Source organism: Lagopus muta, chromosome 1, assembly GCF_023343835.1.
Source record: "Lagopus muta isolate bLagMut1 chromosome 1, bLagMut1 primary, whole genome shotgun sequence".
NCBI classification, from domain to species: Eukaryota; Metazoa; Chordata; class Aves; order Galliformes; family Phasianidae; genus Lagopus; species Lagopus muta.
In genome coordinates, this window is record NC_064433.1 from 77,639,529 (window position 1) to 77,662,819 (window position 23,291).

The following is a 23,291-nucleotide window of genomic DNA, read 5'->3' on the forward strand; positions in this document are numbered from 1 at the left end:
CAACTCTCACGCAGGTCTCCGCAGCAATCAGCCCAGCTCTTGGCTCTTAAGTCTCTTATCCTATACAATCACCAACTACTCTGACTTAACTCTCACTAGTAATTGTGCACCAACATACGCATCCATACAATATATATGCACTTCATTATTTCCAGTTGCTAGCATTTAGGCCCTTCAAAACAGACATCAAGTGAAGCGCCCTAAGAAAATAACTAAAAAAGGAGTTTGTTAAGATGGTCACAGTCAGATGAATGTACTGCATGCTTGCAGCCAGCCCTCTGTATGCCCCTTTCCTGTCTTTCCCATGCTACTTCCTCTCCTTGATCACTCCCTCTTCCTGCCCCTAAACATCTCATAAAATACACTGTAGTTTCCAAATGCATTTCCTCTGCATTCCATGCCCCTCAAAAGTAGTAACTCCCCTAATATGCAAGACGATCCAGTGAGCAGCTCTGTTTTTCTTTATGTCCCAAACACGGGCTTATTATAGTCCTGTGGTAGTTGTCCAAGGAGTTGGGTTAGGGTGCTTCTCTCACCCATCATTGCTTTTCTCATCTGTGTTCCTTGCTGTTTATGGATGAGAACTTTTAATCACAAGCTCAAAGACACAGCTAAGTAACTAAAACAACCAACAGCAACAAACAGTCTAGAATTTGTTTATTCCTTCCTTATCCTATAGGAAAATTCCAGATGTTTACTGTATGGATTTGGAAGCAGTCATTAAATATTTCCCCAAAACTGGAAGGAGAACAAGATTAGGTTTCTTGCCTTTGAAGTGTAGAAGTATTAATGCTTACCACAATGAGTTTCACCTGCAGTGACAGAAACATCACCATTCTAAACCATAAGCACCAAGCACAAACACTTTCTGTCTGAATAGCAATACTGAAGGCAAAGCTCATTGTGCACTCTAGCCCAGACTAATGCAACTGAACTGTAATACCTCACCAAGCAGACTACCATCTTGCTGTACTGGAATGTGGTATTCTATTGCTTTAAATGAAAGGAAGTATAAAACCAAACAACTTGAAAAGGAAACCAATATGTGGAGAGAGAAAGGCCATGAAGAAAGGCCATTTTCAGAGTCTGTCCATCTCTGGGAAGCTGAGTGGAATAGCAACAACATATTCTCTACTGCCCAAGACATCACCTTTTATGAGTTGTTAAACAAATGCAGCAGAGACATATTAATGGAAAAAAACTCACAATTTTATTGGATGCAAACAGTGGTCGGACAGCATAGTTATTCAAAAGGTTTGCCCTGTGCGAAGAGTTTCTAGTCTAGGGAGTGAGGCTCAGTGCAGTAACACAGAGTCAGACAGTACACTGCAGTGACATCGTAGCTCCTACTGACAGCTGTGAAAAAACTCTTGCTGGAACACCGAGAGCTCCTCAGTGTGCTGAGTCCTCATCCTCTCACTGAGGCACTTCCTCACTATATGCTTATGACAGCCATTCTTTGGACTGTTTTGTTATTCTTGCCCACCCTGTCTGTCCAGAAACCACACTGGGAAGCAATTCATTTTAGAGAGAGAAAAAAATTAAGATTAAACTGTCCAAACTCAGGAGCAGAGTAGGATTCCAAACACTGCCAGTTTAGTCTGGCTAGGAAAGAAGAAAAAAAAATTGACAGGGCAGTTAGCCAATAAAATCCATTAGAAGCAGAAAAGCTATAGTAGGTTAGCTTTTTCCAGCAACTAGAACAGAAGCTCCCAGTACACTCTGCTTCCACACTCTTACCCAGAAGTGATGAAGGCAATAGGGGAAGACATCCAGATAACGAGGTGGTGTGGGAAAACCTATGACAGAAGCGGTGCTGAGATGGAGGCGGCTTCCACCTTATGATGTGAAATCATTTCTTGGCTTCATGCAGCAGAAGAATGCTCAGCCTTTTCTCAGCAGCTGCCACCGGGTCATTCTTGCTACTTCCACCAGGCGATGGTGGAGATTTGGTCCTTCTTCTTGTCTTGAGGAAACAGAGATTTTGCACTCATCTCAGTCACAGTCCTCAGCCTGGAATACAGTACGGCCAGGAAGTGGCGGTGGGAGAAGAGGTCCTTTCTTAGTGGGTGCTCATAGTGAAGTCTACAAGTGGCAAATCCTACGTGGGTAACCAACTGCGCTGGCAGAGTCTTCACTGGTAGCAATCTGCCTTGTCAGGCAGAGGGGCAGGACAACGGTGGGGAAGGAAAGAGTACTGAGTGCAGGGGTCTTGAGGGTACGCTCACTCCAAACTCCTCAGCACGCTGTTTTAGCACGAACAGTGTGACATTTCATACATAGTACGTGCCCATCCAGTGGAAAGCAGCCATTTTCATCAGCCTCAATAGATAAGGGCCTCCCACAGTCCTGCAAGGGAATAATAAGAGGGATAGCTCAATGACAGCCAACGGCCAGGATGACAGAGATAAGGATGTAAGCAGTTCTACTGGATCAGAACAACGGCTCATAGCCCACTACTCTTTCTATGACTGTAGTAATTGGAGAAACCATTTTGAGCAGGTGAGCACAGTCCCCTCTGTGAACCCTGTAAAATCTCCTGGCAGACACAGCTGCTATATTGGGGCTTTGATAGGGCTACATGTTTGCAAAGTCCTTGCTCTGAACCTGTGATCTGTGAATATCTAACCTTCTTCTTGTTCTTCACCAGGAGGGTGGTCAGGGACTGAAACAGGCTCACCAGGGCAGTGGCCATAGCACCAGGTTGCTGGAATTCAGGAAGTGTTTGGACAATGCCCATAGTCCATGGTTTGAAATTTGGGTGGTCCTGGGTGGAACCAAGAGTTGGATTTGGCAACCCTTGCGGGTCGCTTCCAACTTGGGATATTCTATGATTCCAAACCTTGCTCAACATGCTTTCAAATCATTTAAGACACCGTTAGTGTTCGGTCAAGAAAGGAAAGTTCAAGCATGCTTAGTGATGATGCAAATGAGAGGAGTGGGGCCAACAGGGTTACCTCACACTTGTAACATTTCATGTGGAAGTTTTTCTCCAGTGCCACCACACGCACTGTCTCATCTTTCCCAGGCTCTGGCATGATAGGTTCACTACATACTGAGCAGCGTGGAGCATACTTCCTGCAACACAAATACAGCAGAGATGACAACCCTGCAGGTCTCTCACCATCATACAGAAGTAATGGAAACAGAGGCACAAGTCATACAAAAAGAGGGAAAAGACCTTAGTTTTAACACAGTGCATTGCTGACTCATTTTTAAACTTCACTGTGAGTAACCCAAGTCCATTTTGCAGCAGAAAACTAAACAGATGTGAGGGAATCTGCCTGCTTTAGGATACCACATGCATGTGTTCCCTCCATACCTGTGGTAGTCATCCACACAGTGAGGCTGGTTGGCCTGGTCCACTATGAAGGAGGCCCCTTCCAGAGGAGTATGGCACATCACACAGGTGAAGCACTGAGGATGGTATGAGTTACCAGTGGCCTTCAGCATCCGGTCTGTAATGGTCTTTTTGCAGACACTGCACTTTTCCAGGGTTCCCTAAACACAAAAGAAACAAGTAAGACAACATTAATCTAAACCTCCATCCCCAGGAGACTACACCAGACAGGTGAAATGAAAAGGGGGAAGGAAAAGCAGGAGAGAACAGCCACAGCAAGCTCAGCCCTCTGCAGCAGCTTTTGTCCCAGTTACTCACGGCATAGCAGTCCTCACAGAAGGGCTTTTCATCCACATTGTAGAACTGCTGCCCCTGCAGCTGCTTCTCACACTTGAAGCAGGTGAAGCACTCCACATGGAAAAGGCAGTCCAGAGCTCTCACAGCTGGCTGGGTCCGTGACAGGGGCTTCCGACAGAAGCCACACAGCTCTGCCAACAGGAGTAGAAAGGGATTAGGAGAGATAATAACCCTCCACAGTCTCAGTCCTGCTGCTGTTCACTAAAAGAACACACACCAGAAGTAGCAGCTTCTACTGGAGGTGGATGGTCCATATCCTTCATTAGTTTCTGAGTCAACATCTCCAGCTCTTCTACCTCCTTCATGGTCAGAGGAGAGTTTCCCTTAGGTGGATTTGCACTGGGTCTATGCTGCAGAAGAGAAAATAGTCAATCCCAAAGGATGCATACACACAGACTCATTCCCACTCTGTCAGTGATAAACTTGTTTCTCTCAACTTTACATCTCTTCTCTATCCAGTGTGCCATCCACATTGCTTGCTTTTTTCCACCTTTACATGAAGTTCTGTCCCCCTCCAGCACTGTTCCTAGCTCCGCTTCTCAATAACATAACAAAAGCTGCCAAGTGAGCAACTACTTCAACTACATCCCTGAGCCTGGGACAGACCCTCCCTCCTCATCCTCCAATTCAACAATTCAACCCCCTGTGATGCCATACCTGCCCAGAGGCACAACTCTGACCCTTACCACGTCTTTTGCAGCAGCAGATTGTTCAGTGGGAACAGGTTTCTCCTGCACCTGAGGTCTTTCCCACTGCTGAGCATGGGTGAAATTGGGAGGCGGAGGTCGAGGCAAGGGACCTGAGGGTGAAGGGGCAGTGAACTGAGTCTGAAGGGAGGTAGGATATCTTGCAGAGTTTGAAGGAGCCATGGGAACAGTGGCACCTGGTTTGGATCCAGGAGAGCCGGCAACAGAGGGTGGTGTGAATTTAGCAGTAGGCTGAGACGGGAGAGAAGAGGGTGGAGGGACTGATGCTAGGGGCTCCTTGCGCTGCTGTGGAGCTGCCCACGGAGCTGGGGCAGGAGTTGAATCCAATCCAGGGGGCTTGGAAGATAAGCTACCGCTTGGCTTTGGAGTGAACTTGGAAGGAAAAGGAGGAGTAGGATCTCTGGGTGCGGATGAGATTTCCACATGAGCTTTTGGAGTCAATGGTTTCTCCAGAGAACCTGTGGATCCTGAAGGTATCTGTAAAGGGAAGAAACAGAGAACCCGGCAGTTATCAACAAACTACAAGAGAAAAATACACTGTTTACAGGAATAGGTAAGTAGGTACCCCAGACTCACAATGATTAGAGTCCCTACATTACTACATAGTTAATCTTGAAAAGATACATGTTTTGTGCTTCCTGGTTCTTCAGGTAGGTTTCCTGCTATGATTTAGACATCTTAATCTTCAGTAGCATCCTTCTCACTATCTCAGTTCAGTCATCTCTTTTTCCATCTGTGACATTCTAGACAGCTCACCCGGGATTTGAAGGGGTCATTCTTCTCCATGTCTTCCAACATTAAGGACAGTGAGTCAATCTCAAGATCAATGCTGTTCATCTTGCCACGCACCTATACCACCATCCATGGAAAGAGGGATCAGAGCACATTACAGGAGCAGCCAGGGAAGTGGGTGCATCCCCTACAACAGCAGATTTTTACACCTGGGATCTGCTCTTGGTTCTGAGCAGGTAGAAAGCTAATGAGGACAAACAGGAAACAGTCTCCAAGGACAAAGTCTCCAAAATCTACCAGAAGTGGTAAAACAAACAGCCCAGTAAGACTAACAGAAAGATTGAAGTAAGAAAAGACAGCTGGAGGCCTGCAGTCCAATACCCTACTCACTGCAGAGCTGACTCTCAAGCTAGACCAGGTCATTCAGGGCCTTGATCAGGTGATTTCTGAACATCCTCAAACATGCAGATTCCCCAGCTTCTGCGGGCATCTGTTCTAGTGCTGAGACATTCTTGGAGGTGAACAGGTTTTTCTTTTTTCAGGAATTTACCTTGCTGCAACTTGTGTGCTTTGTCTCTTGTTCTCTTGCTGTACCCCCATAAGATGCATGTCTTCTCTCCTTTCTGTATTGCAAACATCATTTAGATCCCCACCTTTGACCTTGCTCCTCTTCTTCCAGCTGAACAAATGCAGCCCTCATACCAAAAGCTCCATCCCTCAGGGACTGCTGTGACATTTTGCTGGACTACTACTACTTCAGTATTCGTCTGGGTTTAGTACAAAATGGGACCAAACTGCAAAATTCAGTTGGCTGCTTCGAGATGCAGCCTTGATAACACTGAAGACAGAGGAATAATCATTTCCCTGTCCTAAAGACTGATACAGCTCAGTATGTGGTTAGCCTTTACTGCCACAAGGGTGCATTGCTGGCTCACATTCAACTCACTGTCCATCAGGATCCCAAGGTCCTTCATTTGCAGAGCTGCTTCCTAGCCAGTTGACCGTAACTTATGCTGGCAGATGGGGCTGTCCCATCCCTAGTGCAGGACTTTGCATTTATATTTGCTGAACTTCTATAGCATCTTATAGGAAAGGACTGTGCAGACACTAAGGTGCTAAGCAAACTGGTACTGTTTTCCCAGATCTCTGAGCTTCCTGCTGTTGAATCCAGAGAGCACTGAGAAGTTGTCCCAGCTCAGGATATCAAAAGAAATTATACTTCCCTTGACCTCACTCACCTGTGGGGCAGGTCCTTCATCAAACATTGGTGGAGGAGGCGGAGGAGGAGAAGGAAAAGCTTCATCTGGGGCTGGTGGAAAAGGCTCTTCAAAGGGTGGTGGGGGAGGAGGAAAAGCACAGTTTGAGGAGAAACTTAGATCCTCTCCAGGTGGGGGAGGAGGTGGCAGCGGCAGCTCTATGAAGAACAATGAAAACAAGAGCAGGCCTCAATCATTTCTCATCCTAGCCAGTTACAAACCCCACAAGGCACCTTGAAGGTATTACAGCGAGTGCTCCCCAGTATCCATCAAGGACAACTGAACCCCACGGGATTGCTTTCACCTTGTCCAAACTACTTGCTGTCATATAAGCTACTGCATTAGTCACTAGAAATTCACTGGGTAACTGAGAAACATGTCCTAATGTTTTTTCTTACTCCTCCTCTTTCTCTGTGCCCTTGCATGTAGAACAGGCTGAAGATGTCTATTACAACATAGGTCAAACAAGATATTCTTTGCCTTCACCCTTTATGTGAGAAAGGTATCTCATCATCCAAGCACAAAACAACAACAAAGACAAGCAGGTATAAATTCTACATCCCTTTTTCTGGTTATACTAAACATCCCCTCCTCTTTCCAGTTAGTCCCAACCAGCAGCAGGGTTAAAGATCAATGTATTTCTTCCACAGCAGTTATCAAGTTGTCTTATCTTTATATGCAGCTGTTTTACACAGGCTTTGTTAGGATTTCTCATCTGTAACCTAAAGGAGACTAACTGAATGTTTTTAAAAAATGAAAGCTGAAATCTTATTAGCCAGTGGAATGCATAAACTGCACTGGTATGCAGTACCTCTTCCAAGTCTTCTTGTTCTGCTTTTGGGGAGTAAAAAAAAAAAAAAAAAGAAGTAATACAAAGCCAGTATTTCTTCGTTGAAATTACAGTTTGGGAGTAAGCTCAAGTTTGCATGAACTTTTTTTTTTTTTTGGCTTATTTAAAAGAAGAAGGCAGAAGCAAAACCATGCTCTGCTGTCACAGTGCTTCAAAAAGATGCACTAAGAGCCTGCTTTAGGAATTATTTGCACAAAGAAGTTTCCTGCATGACCAGTATTAAATATAACATTACAACAGTGATATCAACTTAGTCAGCCTGCCATTTAAAACAGAGAAACCAATTGCTATGGGTTCACGTTATACTATCATTCCTCTGGGGAGTGTACAGGAAAGGGAGAGAATGATCAAAGAAGTGTATCAGGGAAGAATCAAATCGGATGCATACCTTGACTGAGTCAAAACTGAGTTTCAGTCATTCATCTGCCTTGCTAGTACAGCTTTGCTAGCAGCCCTTACCCACTGGTGACGTGACGGCTTAAGCCAAACAGTACTGCTAATCTCCATCAAGCCTGTTCCTCCAAAAGAAGCTTTACAGGGAAAGAAGTGTGCAAGTGGAACAACTAACACCCAGTTCTCTCGTTACTATATTCTGAAAAACAATTTTTAACATCCGTTTGTTTGCTTTTGTAGTTGAGCTAATATATTTCCGTCAATTTGATGCAACCTACACACACACTCTTAATCCACAGAACTTTAGCAGAAAAGCATAAAAACTATGATAAGACCTTGGATGACAGAATCAAGATTCCAGCCAACAACGTATAAGCAAAAGGTCACCAGTTAGGTGGTGCAATTCTACAAGACAGAGGCACCGACACCCTGGGGCCACTGTGACTCATGAAATGGAAAAAATGGTTTAGTCATTTGCCTCCAAGTGCAGGATCAGCCTTACTACCATTAGATCAGCTGCCCACTGAGTTAATACAGGACACACCAGCGTTACACAGGAACCTTCTGCTCCTTACAAGAAAAACAACCAACCACCAAAAGCAACAAAAACAAGTAACACCCATAGGAGAAAAAGAAAGAAAAAATTAAAAAGGAAGCACACTAAAGCACAAAGTCAGTCTACACAGGAAAACACACTCACCCCAAACCACTAGTAGAAAGCATAAAACTCAGTTATACAAATCTCATTTCCTGGTTTTGTTAGGTTCCTTTTCTTTTCATGCAATTATTTCTACTTCCTTTGAAACTGCAATCTTTGTTGCTAAAGATGAGTCCACAAGAAGGGTCTCTATAATTGGAGACAACCAACTCAAGTTAAGATGGAACAGTAAGAAAACGAACAGTGTGATGCATCAGCATCAGGGTGAATGTTCCTGCAACATACTTGCTCTTTGACTTGCTGGCCAGAATACTACTGCAGTTACTAAATTATACGTGCAGGGAATATCATGAAAAAGCACTGCATTCCTCCAGCTTTACTAAAATCTAAGTGCAGTCGCTTTCCTAACTTCTTTCCTAACTGAGATGCCACATATTTTGAGATCGTTTTACAACCCCTTTATCTTACTCAGAAACTTGCAAGCATCTACAGCAAGAGCATTACTTCATTTGCAGTGATTCTCATATTTAACCCAGTTACAGACCTCGCAGTCTGAGAACTGAGAAGCATACCCACATCTGCCACACCCCTCTTCACCTACCTTCTGCCGTCATAGATACGGGGATCTCCCCCACTCTCCCTATCTGGGCACGCTGGGCGCCAGCTCCAGGAGGCTGTGGCAGCGATGACTCCGATGCACCCCCAGTCTTGAAGGGATTCACCTTGGGTTTAGGGGCAACCACAGGTGCAAACTTCTTCTGTGGGTTGTAAAAGGACGGTGTGGAAATGTTGATGCTGACTGTGGTCGTCATACGGGTCCCTGGGGTACCTGGAGAAGCCATCTTTTTGGCTGCTGGCAGGAGAGAAGAGAGAGGAAAGTGATATAAATTCAGACTTGCTCCAAGTGGGAATTAATAGAAAGGAATATACAATGGAGAGATACAGGAGCTTGTGTCTGGGCAAAGGCCGAGGAGCCAAAGCAGAGTGTAGAACACTTTGAGAATCAGTACAGGAAGAAGGAGGAACGGCGACTAAAGGCAGCTTGAATAAGCCTTATCTCAGCTCAGCACAGTGCTGACCACAAAGGCGTTTCTTGTCAGCCATGTGCTGCTACAGAGAAAACTAAGCTCCCTGCTGCTCGAAACCCCTCCACACACAATGCAGGAAGGAGCTGACGACCAGCGCAAGCATCTTCACCCAGCAACCCCCACACGACACACAGCACCCCTCTTCCACGACTGGAATAATTTCCTCTGCCCCACTTACCAGATAACGTCATCTGTTTCCTCTTGTCCTCAGCCTGTGACACCCCCAGCAACATCCCCTCAGTCCCCAGCACACCCCTGCATCTCTCATCCCACCCACTTTACCTCCAGAGCCTTGTGTGCAGGCAGAGGCAGAAACAACGGGTCAGGTGAGGGGTTCTTGGTGCCACATTCCCCGGCAGAGCCCTCTGCTTTCTCCCTCTTCCTTTCACTGCCGGTGAAGGAGCATCCCCTGACCCTCACTGGCTGCGCCAGCCGCCTGCTCCGCCTCCACCAGGAAGCAGTTCCAAGGGCTCAGGGCAGCATCTCTGGGGCCATGAGACTCAGCACCTCAGACTTGAGAGCAGAGCTCAGGTCACACACACAGCAGCAGGCAGTGCAGCTGCAGCCCTGCCACGTGCAGGGCCTGGCCTGCCTGCGGTATGCCCAAATAACTCAGCTTTGTTCTGAGAGCAGGGTGAGCATTGCTACATGCAGCCATGACAGCCCCTCCGTCCTCCCTCCTTTCTGTCACCAAATCTGAATAAGCATAGGCTAGCCCCACCAAGCCAGCTGTTTCAGGAGCCCGAGGGCTACATTTCCAGCATTCCTTCAGCCCTGGAATTCAGGTCGGAAATCTCATCTGTGCTAAAAATCTCCTCAAAGCCAGATGCTTTGTTGCAGCCCTGGCACGCCTACAGTTCTAACGCCCCAGCCCAACAGCACTGCTGCCAGCCTAGGGCTCTACGCCCGTGTTTCAGACCAGTGCCCTTCCACTCTGCTTGCAGATAGCTCTCAGTGATAGCTGCTAGGACAGCTTTGGCGTCACCAACTTCCACCCACCACTAATTTACCCATGGCTGCTGGTGAGAGCTACGTGCTCAGTTCTACGTGCTGCTGTGGTTCCTGGTAAGATGGACCTTGTAACAGTTTACAAACACACAACAACATAGACAAACAGTAAGGCTATGCTTCTGCTCTTTTTTTCCTTTGCACAGTGTTGACAAGTTGCATGCACTTGGACAAACAGCTCCGGGCTCCTCAAAAAACAGTGAGCTGCAGACAAAGAGCTGAGCAGAGCATGCCCCATATGGTCCTACATGGGAAAGGACCAAGGCAGAAAAGCAATCAGCAAGGTCTGTTGCTGATCCCTCACGCTGCTGGGAGCCAGCAAGTCAGAAGAGACTGATGAGCTCTACCCAGTCTACAGCTCCTACAGAGCTACTGAACTTGTTAGAGACCTCTGAGCATTTTTTAGAGGCTTTTGCTGATAGAGGCACTTAGACTGTCTTGTGCTCCACTGTTTTGTCACAGTGTAATGAATCTCCTGCTATAGTCCTACCAGAATAGGCTCTTAGGAGCAGAACACCACAGTCAGAGAGTAATTTCTAATGGCTGTTCAGATTGAGGTCAGCCAGCAGTGAGACATCCTCCACTTCATAAAATGTGCTGGCATCACTGTCAGCAGCTGCTATCTCACTGAACCCAAAGCAGCCTATTTCCCAGTATGCAGTGTCACATTTAAGACCCTTTCTTCTCAAAGCTGTCTACATACAGCAGCTGCCCCTGCTCATCCTCACTTCTGTTATCTGTCTGCCCCCAGACAGACCCTACAGGCTGAGGAAGGCTGGCCTTGCTGTGTCCCCCCTGCTCCACACTGCTGTCAGTACCATCTGAACCCTATCAGGAACACTAGTCCTGTGGCACTGTTTGTAAAAGCAGTTGGAAGAGGGAGTGTCAAACCAGCAGATCTAATCTCAACTCTTCACGTGTCCCTGAGGTGAGAGGTTTTCTGCCTGCTGATAACAGCAGTTAGATGACTCAGGTGGACCTGTGAAGAAAGACATCCCCCAAAGGATGCAGTGAAAGGATGCAGTTGCCTCACGCGCTTGCAGAGCAAGGAACTGTAGGACCAAGCAGCATCCCCCTAAGCAGCAAGGTCACCTCCGAGAGGTTCTGTGACAGGTCTGCCAGCTGTTAGACATACACATGGTTCTCAGTTCTTTGGCCTCAAGACAACTTTCAGGAGCCAAGCTCCCTTCCCTGGGCAGTGAAAAAGAAAGAGCCTAGAGGGAAAGAGCAGAATGCCATTTGCCACCTCAGCTGGTAGAAAGAAAGCAGTCTGTCTTGGGGCACACAGTAAGAGCTGTTTCAACACTGTGGTCTGACACACTGCATCTGCATTTCCCCTATTTGCCAACTTCCCTTTAGATACAGGGGGGATGGAGCAGAATGAAAGCCATAGCAAAAAAAAAAAAAAAAAAAAAAGGAAAAAAAAAAAGAAAAAAAACCCCACACGGACCATAAAGCAAACAAGCTGTAGGAGTCATGCTTCTTTTCACCTTCTCATACAGGTTGATGCCAGAAAGTTCTCCCCACCTGCCCCCAAACTGCAAATTTTCACAGAGCAAAGTCCTACCAGCTCCGCAAGCCACAAGGCAGAGCCTGCAGAAAAGCAGGATGGGGGAAGGGGAGCTCAGAGCTGTGAGCTTTTTCCACATATGTTAGCCTTGCCTCCTCCTCCCTGTGCAAAGGGAAAAGAACTCCAAGAAGCTATGCAAACATATTTAAAGCGTTAGGAAATTCTACGAATTTGCAAGCAGTTGCGCCGTCACTTTCTCAAGGTACTCCCAGAGAGACAGAAGCTCATCTATTAAACAAATTTCATGCACAAAGAGCCTCAGATTCTTCTCTTGAGCACATCTGGAAAAAGCCTCCCTAGGTGTCTCGCTCATCCACGCGTACACAAAAGAGAGCTTGTCCCGACCGAGGCAACACCCCCTCCTCCCTCTCCCCCTGCTCGTACAGCAGCTCCAGCCGACTCCATTGCACCAGCAGCAGGCAAAACCCACTGCCTTCGCACTCTCAGAGCGGAGCCGCTCTCCGGCAGAAGGGCATCCCCACCCAAACGGGCAAATAGATAAATCGTGACCTAAACGAACCCCTCGGTCCAGGAGGCGTTTCCACAGGGCAGCCGCTGCCCAGCAGCGCCGAAAGGACCGCGATCCCCCGAGCACGGCGCTGCCGACCGAAGCCCCTCACCGTGCCGAGCGACTCACCTCGGGGGGAGCGAGAAAGGGAACCACCGCCCCGGGGCGAGAGGCGGGGGGTGCTGCTGGGTCGGGGCCTGGGGCTGCCTCGCCGTGCCCGCCGGGAGAGGCAACAGAAATGAAGGGGGGAGCTGCTGAGTCCCAGCGCTTCCGACCAACTCTCGGAAAAGCCTCGCCCAGGCAAAGTTGTTTGACCATAAAAGGAGAGAGGCTGTGCGAACAGCTGAGCTCACTCGCCGGGGAATGTAGCAATGAGGTAAGGGGGGAAGGAGCGCCCGAGGGGGACGGGCCGGCTCGGGCTGCGGCGGGAGCCCCGGGCTGACATCTGGCGCGCTCCCCGCCCCCAGCCTCACCAAGAGGGGCTCTCGGGGGCTTTCCTGTCGGCGATCGCGACCAAGAAGCGTTCTTCCGGGCTGCCCTACCCCTATCCTGCCGCCCCGCTGGGGCCCGCGGCCCTGGCCGCCTCCATCCCGCCCTCCCCGCGCCCCACTCCGCCCTGCAGCTCTCTCCCTCCGTCCCTTCTTCAGCCCCGGCGCCGGGCTGGAGCCGAGGGAGAAATCCTGCGGCTCTGCTGAGGCGCTGCCCCTGTCTTACAGAAATTAAAACGCGCATCCCATGATTCTTCAGTGCAGAAGTGGGGTTTGTTCTTCTTGCGTTGCTTGCGAAGCAGAAACTGAACTTTTGTATCAAAGACCGGCTGCTTGAATTGCCTTGTTGTATGGTCTGTGCTGCACATGGGCTTTGTTTTTGGCCCAGCACTGGCCAGGGCTCGGTCCTACTCGATACCTGGCCCAGTGCAGTAAAGTGTGTAGTTTTCAACTGCAGTGGTTGATTCTCCTTGCTTCTACGCCTCTTAGGAAAGAGGAGTGTCAATGAAGACAGCATTCCTTGTGCTTTGTGCCATCATTAAATGTTGTCTTCAGAATTCAGCCTTAATATTGGGGTTAATGCCCCTCCAATTAGAATTTCTGTATTTGGTGATGCTCACGAGATCTGGAGCTTTTCTGCTTCTTAGAGACAAAGGTACCTTCCAGCACCGGTAATTCATTTGCAGGTGGCTGAGCAAACCATGAGCCATGCCAGTTAGATTCCCAGCGTACATTACTGCAGTATACTCCCATCAGAGAGCTGCACAGAGAGGTTCAACAAGGCTTAAGAAATCCAGCGTAAACAAATTAATTTTATAAGCAGGTTTGGCACAAAGAGGTAATGCATTTTATGATGCAGCTGGAAAACGAATGGTACTCTAAGGTTTTCCAGTTCAACACAACTGAAAATGCCACCTATACCAATCTATCTGTCCATACGTCTGTCATGACATCTCACTGCTTCCATAGCTGCAGCTGTTGAACTGCTGGCCTAGAGCTGTTAAATTCTTAAGGATATTTAATTCTCATATAAGTGCTAAATATTATTATAATGCCACTTCTCTAGGCATGTCATCAGTCCAACTACTGTAATTAATGCATAAAATAATTGTGTAGTTTAAGGAAGGTTTATCTGCGCTGTGCTGAGTCTTCTAATACTGTTGCTTTTCTAGTGCTAACAGTCCTTTTCCTTTTTGTTCAGGGAAAGATTTCAGTGCAGAAGTAAAAAGTAATGAAGTTCTGGTACACTGCAGTGCACCTCACACAATCAGCATGACCTCAGAGTATTGTACCACTGTTCCCACTGCTAGCCCTGACTCCAAAGAAAACAAAGAATGTCTCAGACTGAGATTTAAAAAGTGCTGAGAGAATATGAAAAAATTCTACCCTCTCATCATTTCTGGTTACATCCACATAAATCCAGATGCTTGTGCACTTGATTGTCTCACCAATCTGGTGATGTTAAAAACATCAGCTCAAGGAAAATGAAAATAAAAAAAAGAAAATGAGTCCATCCTGGATGTTTTATGTTACCTCTCACAATGGAGAAACAGATATGAAACAGGTAATTGTTTAGTTGGTTGGAGATGTGAAAGAGAGTTCTCAAATCAGAGTATGTCAGAATACATAGAGAAAAACTTTGAGTTTGTGGATTAAAAAAAAAAATTCTCTTTGTGCTGATAACCTTTCTTCACGCAGTTCTTTGCTTGGAGGAGCAGACATTTTTCAGCTGCAAACTCAAAGTAGTACCTTGAGATGCAGACAGCAGCAGTCAGTCCCCTTACTAGGAGCAGAATATTATTCCTGAATAAGAGTTCAGCTGCCTGGGAACAGATATAGATCAGCAGGTATACTTGGCTTGTTGTGCCTGAGGACATGGGCTTGACCTTGTGTTTTCTGGAATAAGCAGTAGTCCTCTTCTTGAATCCCTTTGGCTGTCCCATGCCATGGAAATAGTGATCTGGTATTTTGGAGTGTACTGTGGTGTGAAAGCTACTGCTCCACACATGTTGGGTGGAATGACAGCTGACTACAAAGCAGATGATGGAGGGATTTAGACTATGCAGTTCTGGCTGGCTCCTTCTTTGAGATCTGCGAAAGTAAGCAAGGTCCAGTGCTGTCTGTCAAACCAAAGCTTAGAAATTCCTGAAGTTGAATGAACACACCTAAGAGAGACTGTTTTCATGGAGACAAACATAAAGAATCCTTATGGGCGATCAAGTTGCAAAATACAATGAGTAAGTAAAGGTGAATGCAATACAGAAGTGATGTGACAAATTCATTTACTGCACTGAAATTAGGAGTATGCTGGCAGTGATTAGGTGGCTATAAAATAAAATTAAGATAAGAAAACATAAGTTCTTGAATACAAAAAGGATTCCTTCTGAGATCACCAATAGGGAATTAAACCTTTGGGGAAGAAAATCTTACCTAAATTCAAGAGGGTTCCAGGTAACTGCAGATTTCAGTATTAACAGCAAGCTAAAGGGCAGAGGAAAGCTATTTGGATGCTGGACAAAATGCTTTAACTATGTTAATAATGTAAAATATCTTAATCTGTGTAATTTTCATCTATACTAAGAAATCTATTAGTGTCGTTTTATCTTAGCATGAATTAGTCATTATTAGTGCTACTTAAGAGTCTATGATTTTGTAACCAATGAAAAGTCCTGACTCATACCTGTCTTGCATCTCTGTTACTTCTTTAATCATGTAGCTTCTGTTTAGTCTAATTACTTTTTTTTTTTCTTTTAATTTATTCTAAGGTGCTACTCATCAGCTTAACCTGTATACACTTTCTTATTTAAATGTTGTCTGTGGGAACAGAAAAATTGAGAATAAATAATGGGTCCAATTTTGTCCCCAGGCCAAGAGGTTCAGACGATGTTAGGTCCACACTGTCTAGGGCAAGGCCACCTGCAGCAGGCTGGCTGCTTGTGTACTGACTGGTGCATGAAATGCATTCCGGTAGGAGCTCTTGGGGGATCCACTGTGCTCTCACAGCATAGACTCTTAGCATGCTCTTGACTTACTCCCTCCTGTGCATTGCATGACAATTCTCCAAGTAAATGCTTAGATCTGACGAAGGCTGACATGTGCCGTGGCATTGGATCAGATAAACTACTACAACCATATAGATATCACTGTCCTGCTGATGCAGGCTGCCTCAATTTGCAGAAAGGGGAGGGGCACTTGCCAGGCCCCACTGTCCTGATTGAAAAGTAATTTCAAGTTGGAGTGCCTCATTCCCCTTCTAGGATGCATGTTGGCAGCTGGGTGCCAAAGAGTTAAATATAGAGATGTACACTTGGAGACTGCACAGGCTACAGTCTTTATAAGCCTAATCATCCTCCTGCATCTGTGAAACTGGCATGCAGTCAGGAATTTGCAGAGTTATTTGCAAAGGTCATGAATTCTTTTGGAGAAGTCCCTAAACAACAAACTGCCCAGGAAAGATAGATAGTGCATCTGATTTTTCCCTTTAAAACCAAGTCTGCTATGCAAAGCAGACTGTCTTCTTTGAAGGGGCTCATTCAACAGCTATGGAGAACTTCAGTGTTCTCTGAGAAGTGTAATTGACACTGCCCCCATAAGATCCTCATAGAAAACCTTTTGATGTTTGGGATGGAATGAGCAGGCAGTGAAATGGATTTGAAAACTGGCTGAATGACTGGGCCTAGGTGGCAGTGGTCAGAAGCACAAAGTCTACTTGTATGCCAGTTATTTTCAGAGTACCACAGGGGTGAGTACAGGATCTAGTCCTATTGAACATCTTCATCAATATGGATGATCATCATGCACCTGCAATACATTCACAGAAGACATGAAACTGAGGGGAGTGGCTGGTTTCACCAGAACACCACACTGCCTTTCAGAGGGACTTCAACAGGCTGGAGAAATGGATTGACAAGAATCCATGAAATTCAACAACAAAAAGTCCTGCACCTATGGAAAACAATGCATTGCACCAGTACTTTCTGGGAGCCACCCTTTTGCAGAAAAGGACCTGGGAGTCTGGGTAGAAACCAAGTGAACATAAGCATAACGTAAGTGAACATAGTGTGCCCTCCTGCTAAAGAGGCTAATAGTACTCTTGGCTGCATTAAACAAAATATCACCAGCAGGTTGAGGAGGCGATCTGTCCCCTCTACTCAGTAATGGTTAGACTGCACCTGGAGTGCTGAATATATTTTTGGGCTCAGATATGACAGATATGGATTGACTGGAAAGAATCCAGTGTAGGGCCACCAAGATGATTAAGGGCCTGGAGCATCTCTCCTGTGAGGAGAGGCTGAGACCTGGAGCCTGGACAAGAGAAGGACTGAGGGATCCTACCAACATACATAAATACCTGAAGGGAGGGTGCCCAGAGGACACAGCCAGGCTCTTTTCAGTGGTGCCCTGTAGCAAAACATGAGGCAGTGTGCACACACAGGTACACATGGGGTTCTCTCTGAATGCCAGGAAGCACTTCTGTGCTGTGCAGATGATGGAGCACTGGCACAGGTTGCCCAGAGTGGCTGTGGGGTCTCCTCCTTGGAGATCTCCAGAAGGCACCTGAACATGGGCCTGGGCACCTGCTGTGGGTGTCCCTGCTGGAACAGGGCTTGAGCCAGATGATCCAGAGGGCCCTGCCAGCCTCAGCCATGCTGTGATTATTTTTATATCTTCAAATTAATTTATAATATATATTATAATATATAACATATATATATATTATAATATATAGTATTGCATTATACACACATATGTACATACTTCAAAAGGCCATTCTAATCACACACACACAAAAAAATTAGTGTCCCTGATTAAAGCATTAGAAAGAGTATAATTTGTAAAGAACAACAAAAAAAATCCTCCTTTTCTGGTAGGAAACACTTTAGTGAGGCAATGCAGATGTATACAAGAAAGAGGGAGTGAGGCATCTCTGTGGTATGATCATGGGCATACCAATGTGTCACAGGCCATCTTAGTGGCCAGGGGAGCAGAGACCTGGGGTCTATTTTGGGGAGAAGCAACATTTCTAACAGGGCTGGCAGGTCTTCCCTGAACAGAAATATGGCAGAGGTTCAGCTCCCAGATATTATCAGTCTCACTTCTGTTTCCTTGTTTCCTCATGCCAAATTTTCCTGATGAATAGCTGCCTCTCCCCTTCATGACAGGGCAGCATTGCTCTCCCACATCTTGTCACTGCAGCAGGACCTGGCTCCTGAGGAGCAAACAGGCTAGCTCAGTGAGTATCTCTTACCTTTAGGGTAGGATAAGCTGTTCTGTGACTCTGGAAAACCCCAACTAGTCAGCCAAGGCCTAGAGAACACAGCTGAAACACAGATGATTAATTGCACCATGCCCATGGATGTGGCTAGATGTGGATTTCTGCCCAAATCTGTTCTGCTTTGGAAAGCAGCTATACCCTTGCAGTTTCCATAGCCTAATGCCCTACTACTTGCCACCAGCAAGAAAAGTTGAGATGTATTCAGTTGTTTTGTGCACACAGTGCTTGTCAGAACTAACTGTCAAAGAAACAGACGTGTCACTCTGCTAATTAAAGAGCCTACTCTTCCCATTTGTGGTACAAGCCTCTTTCCATCCTAATTGCTGTAGAAGTCTCCTTTCTTCTTTGTTACACTGTGTAGTCTTGTAGGCATACCAAAAATAAGAGGCAAAACCAGATCTTCAGCTCCCTTAGTTCATACTGAATCTCATATGCCATACAGTAGAAGTTCTGTGGTGGCTTTCCCACAGTAGCTGGTGCAGCAAAGTGCTTCAGGGACAGAGGTGCTGTCTCTCACAATCTATATATTACAGTCTCAGTAATATTATCACAAAACAGGATCCTGATCACTGTCTCTACCTGTGTGCCATTATTTTCACACTTGAGAACTGAAGGAGCCAAGTAAACAGAGTGGCTTTTGGAGACTGCTAGCTTTGTCTTTTTGTGACATGACCACAAAGATGTGTAGTTCTGGTCACGAAGAATGAAGTCTGATATAGTCCATACCTTTATTTTCTGTAGGAAGTGGATACTGAAGCAAACTACTCTTTCTTTTGAGCCTCACAAAAATAAGTAATTGTTTCAAACCAGATTGGAGTCCTAGCAAAAACTAGTGCATACACACTGTAGATGATTAAGGAATCAGGGCTCTAGAGAAAAGTGATAAACAAAATAGACAATATAGGCATATAGTCCAATAGTCTGCTTCCAGAAACAAATAAGTGAAATGCTGACTGTATACACAGTGCACAGTAAAATACAATCTGTGTACAGCTTTGATGTGGTGCAGCCTCCTTAAGACCTTGCTTTCCAAAAGCAAGAGGTATGGAGCTGGTACTTGTTACCAGCATGTTTGGTAGTTAATTTACTGCCAGTATAAATAACGGGATGATTACAACCCAGACAAAAATCCTGGACTATTTCCTGGGGTTGCCTGGATAATTAGCAGGGCCTTGCAATAGTGCCGCTGTTTGTCTAGTAGCAGCTGTGGAAAGTGGTAATTTATTAGAGGTAGCTGACCTTAGAGCTATGATTTTCAGTAAGTTGAAAATGTAAAGGTGTGACAGATGTTACTGAAAAGATGTGCTAAGTTCATTCTTTACCTAACGAAGTGGTCAAGCCTACACAAGAGCCACTGACTGTGGGGAATAGGATATCAGCAGTGACAGGCCACCATTGCCAGCACTTTGTAGGTAGGCAAAGTGATGTTGAGATACCAGTAGCCCTAACTGTTGATCAAAGGGCTGAAGAGGTTTTCAAAAAGTTTAACCTCATTATACGAGTTCACACAGGCAGGGCGAGCAGGCAGGGCAGGGCAGGGCAGCTTGCCATATAGGAGGAGGGGTAAGGGGCCACTTAACTCACTGAACAGGTCGTTGATCTTTTGGCACACTGATAGGCAGTCATGGTCTCTACACGTGGGGAGCTGCTGCTAAAAAGGACGTGGAGACTTGAAAGTATGTGTGTCCGTGCAGCAGTTCAGGTCTCAGACTGCAGAGAATGCCTGGCACTGTGACTGCTACAGCAGGGCAGCAGGAATACCACCTGGGTATGGTGTGAGCAGGTGGATGATCTGCTCAGCCTGGTGGTGGAACTAAAGGAGGAAGTAGAAAGGCTGAGAAGCATCTGGGATTGTGGGAAGGAGACTGATGGGTGGAGTCACGCTCCTCCATCCCTACAGTGAAGGGCATGGGGGAGATGCTCTTCAGGCAGTGGGGGATCGTCTATCCTCTAACAGTCAGATGGGAGGGGGTCACCTCAGAGACAGCAAGGGATGGAAACAAGTCCCTGTCTGGGGCAGTGAGTGGAATGCCTCTCAACCTGTCCCACCTTCCCAAGTGCCCTTATATAACAGGTATGAAGCTCTGGAGTTGGAGGGACAGGGGGATGTTGATGTGGGTGAAGGTCCATCCATGCAGGAGGGTTTGTCCAGGGCTAGTCAGTCTGCACCTCATATCGCTACAGCATCAATTAGGAAAAAAAGAAAGGCTGCTGTCATTGGGGACTCCCTTTTGAAGGGAACTGAGGGCCCGATATGCCACTCAGACCCATCATACAGGGAGGTGTGTTGCCTGCCTGGAGCCCAGGGGAGAGATGTTGCTAGGAGCAGCACTCACCAGGTCAAGCCCTCCAGTTATTATCCTTTACTAGTTTTCCACATTGGAAATTAAGAGGTAGGCACAAGAAGTTCTCGGGTGATCAAAAGGGACTTAAGAGCACTGGGAAGACTGCTGAAGGGATTGGGAGCACAAGTAGCGTTCTCCTCTGTCCTCTCAGTTGGTGACTGGGATTCATACAAAAGGAGGAGGGCAGACATGCTGAATGAATGGTTTTGCAAATGGTGTTGTGCTCAGGACTTTGGGTACTATGGCTTGGGATGCAGCCTTGAAAAAGGGGGAATGCTGACAGCAGATGGGAGGTGACTGACTAGAAGAGCCACAAACATTCTAGGGAGCAAGCTGGCTTGGCTGGTTAGATGGGCTTTAAACTAGATATGGCAGCGGAAGAGGGTGTACTGGATGACGAAGAACATGGGAACACTGTCACCTTGGGAGGTGGTAGAGGAAAGCCTCGGAGTTGTCCTGAAGCTATTAGGGAGGGTTCCTCTTAGAAGGCAACGAGACCAATAGCCAAGCTGAAATGCTTCTGTACCAGTGCATGCAGCATGGGAAACAAACAAGAGGAGTTAGAAACTGTGGTGCAACTGGGAAAGTTTGACCTAATTGCTATCATGGAAACATGGTAGGATGAGTCCCACAATTGGAATACTCTGATTGAGAGCTACAGACTTTCCAGAAGGGATAGACAGGGTAGGAGGGGTGGCGGAGTTGCCCTCTATGTTAGGAAGTGGATATATTGCAAAGAGCTGTGTCTTGAGAAACAGCCACGATCAGGTTGAGAGCTTGTGGGTTAAAATAATGGATCAGTCCAGGAAAGGGCATCTAGTGATTGGAGTTTGGTACAGGCCGCCTGATCAGGGAGAGCCTGTTGATGAGCCCTTCTAGCTTCAGCTGCAGGAGGTGCCATGCCCATGGGCTCTTGCACCTCTCCTATGAGGAAAGGTTGAGGGAATGGGGCTTGTCAAGCTTGGAAAAGAGAAGGCACTGGGGAGAGAGACCTCATTGTGGCCTTCCAGTACTTGAAGGGAGCATATGAACAGGAGGGGAAACAGCTGTTTATGAGGATGGATAGTGATAGGATAGGACAAGGAGGAATGGTTTTAAACTGAGACAGGGAGATTTAGGTTAGGTATTAGGAGGAGGTTTTTTACACAGAGGGTGGTGACACACTGGAACAGGTTGCCCAAGGAGGTTGTGGATGCTCCATCCCTGGAGGCATTCAAGGCCAGGCTGGATGTGGCTCTGGGCAGCCTGGTCTGGTGGTTGGCGAGCACGGGGGTTGAAACTAGGTCAACCCAGGCCATTCTATGATTCTGTGATTACTAAGTCATTGACAATTTGCACATGCAGTTCTCCAAAGGTGTGCTGGGATAATATAGGAATAGCCTATTGTGTGGATTGGTTGACTACCCATTTATGCCAGTGTGGAGGGTTTTTCCTGTACTAATGAAACTATCCCTATCTGTCACCAGATAATGGTAAATACATCAGACAAGGGCTTGAGGGACAGCATCAATGAAGTCAGTGGTGGATGTTTCTGGAGACATATTTCCTTCAGTTAAGGCATTCTCCATTAAGGTCAAAAAGATGAGCATGTCCTACATACTTGTCAAACCTCTTGACTCTTTGCGTCCATGGCTTATGAAACAAGTTGCTTGGAACCTTTATCTTTACCCAAAATACTTCAGTTCCGTGCAAACAGCTGTAGGTAATGTGTTTGGACAGTTGAAATCTACATGGAGACCATCAATGTTCAAGCTTCATATGAAAATATACTTCTTTCCTGGGATTCTTGAGTGCGAGGTCATGTCTTCAGCAGTGATGGCTAAAAGTTGGGAGCAGAATGTAGTGAAATATGCTTGTGAAATTGAGCCAGTAGAATCTCATCAGGCTGCTAAGTGCTTCAGATTATGAAGAAACCACTATCAAACCACTTTTTGCAGTGTGACTGATGTTCCAGAGACAGTATTGGACTTACTGCTGCCAAAAGAAATAAATGTGATATTTACGCATTTATTCCTCCTGATCAGTTGTTTGTCTTGGGCCTCCCACTCAGGGAAACGTGGTCTTCCTTCCCAACATCTTGATATGTAGTATTCAACCTCATTCAAAAAAGCTTCTTGGTCCTACTCCTGTTTGTTTGCTCTTGATGTCCATGCTCACCAAGACTGTGTCCCACCAAGGTGGTCGTTATGCCTCTAGTTTAATAATATAAAACAAAAATGAGATTTGATAAAAGAAAGTATATGCTTATATTGAAAACAGATTTATGCAGTAGTACAGCAAGGATTATGGATTTGTACAAGGGTGCAGTAAATGTAAAACAGTGCAAAAGCCACATACGATATCCAAACAATTGCAGGCAGTGCATGATGACGTAGCCAGAGTATTGTCAAATGTAAGACCTTGAAAGGGATGGAGCTCTCTCAGCTATGGTTGTCCACTTACCTAGGGGAGCAAAGCAGAACACACCAGGATAGCATAGTTTCTCCATACTTTCTGACTCAAGAAAGAGGAAATCTCCATGGAGATACAAGTTTTAACATATATTAAAAATACTATATCCATCCCTTCATAAATTTCAAAAGTAGGCATTCCATAGGGCTGAAACTACCCACTGCAAATTAGTCTTCTTGACTAAGAGGACAGAGAAGGGTACAGAGTACTAATCAGTACTGAGAGGGATAATGCTTTGGAAAACATGGACAAAGTTTTGGTCTAG

General features: G+C 46.2%; 2 protein-coding genes across 4 annotated transcripts in view; one reads left to right on the top strand and one right to left on the bottom strand.

Moving 5' to 3' along the window:
* Positions 1–1,187: 1,187 nt before the first annotated feature.
* On the bottom strand, positions 1,188–12,705 carry ZYX (zyxin). 3 transcript variants are annotated; one of them, XM_048968577.1, is made up of 10 exons: positions 12,597–12,705; positions 8,895–9,143; positions 6,375–6,550; positions 5,161–5,253; positions 4,384–4,881; positions 3,915–4,047; positions 3,659–3,828; positions 3,323–3,501; positions 2,958–3,078; positions 1,188–2,349 (listed from the first exon to the last, which is right to left on the bottom strand). In XM_048968577.1, exons 2-10 carry the CDS (start codon positions 9,133–9,135, stop codon positions 2,239–2,241), a joined length of 1,722 nt encoding a protein of 573 aa, XP_048824534.1. In that variant the 5' UTR covers positions 9,136–9,143; positions 12,597–12,705; the 3' UTR covers positions 1,188–2,238. The 3 variants fall into 3 exon arrangements, with proteins under 3 accessions (XP_048824534.1, XP_048824527.1, XP_048824542.1); XM_048968570.1 differs by lacking the exon at positions 12,597–12,705 and adding an exon at positions 9,664–9,886 and having other exon boundaries at positions 8,895–9,146; XM_048968585.1 differs by lacking the exons at positions 5,161–5,253; positions 12,597–12,705 and adding an exon at positions 9,664–9,877 and having other exon boundaries at positions 8,895–9,146.
* A 14-nt stretch (positions 12,706–12,719) lies between these two features.
* Positions 12,720–23,291, top strand: part of FAM131B (family with sequence similarity 131 member B) — a 51,729-nt gene continuing 41,157 nt past the window's right edge. Inside the window, exon 1 of the mRNA XM_048968763.1 lies at positions 12,720–12,843. The gene's annotated coding sequence lies outside the window, so the exon portion shown is untranslated. The remainder of the gene's footprint in view (positions 12,844–23,291) is intronic.

Bases quoted from the DNA above. Each gene is read 5' to 3' on its own strand.
- ZYX (XM_048968577.1), bottom strand. From the start codon at position 9,135: ATGGCTTCTCCAGGTACCCCAGGGACCCGTATGACGACCACAGTCAGC. The intron at 5,254-6,374 runs GTGAGTGAGGTC...ATGGTGGTATAG, and splicing joins ATGAAGGACCTGCCCCACAG to GTGCGTGGCAAGATGAACAG. The intron at 3,829-3,914 runs GTGTGTGTTCTT...TCCTGTTGGCAG, and splicing joins AGTAGAAGCTGCTACTTCTG to AGCTGTGTGGCTTCTGTCGG.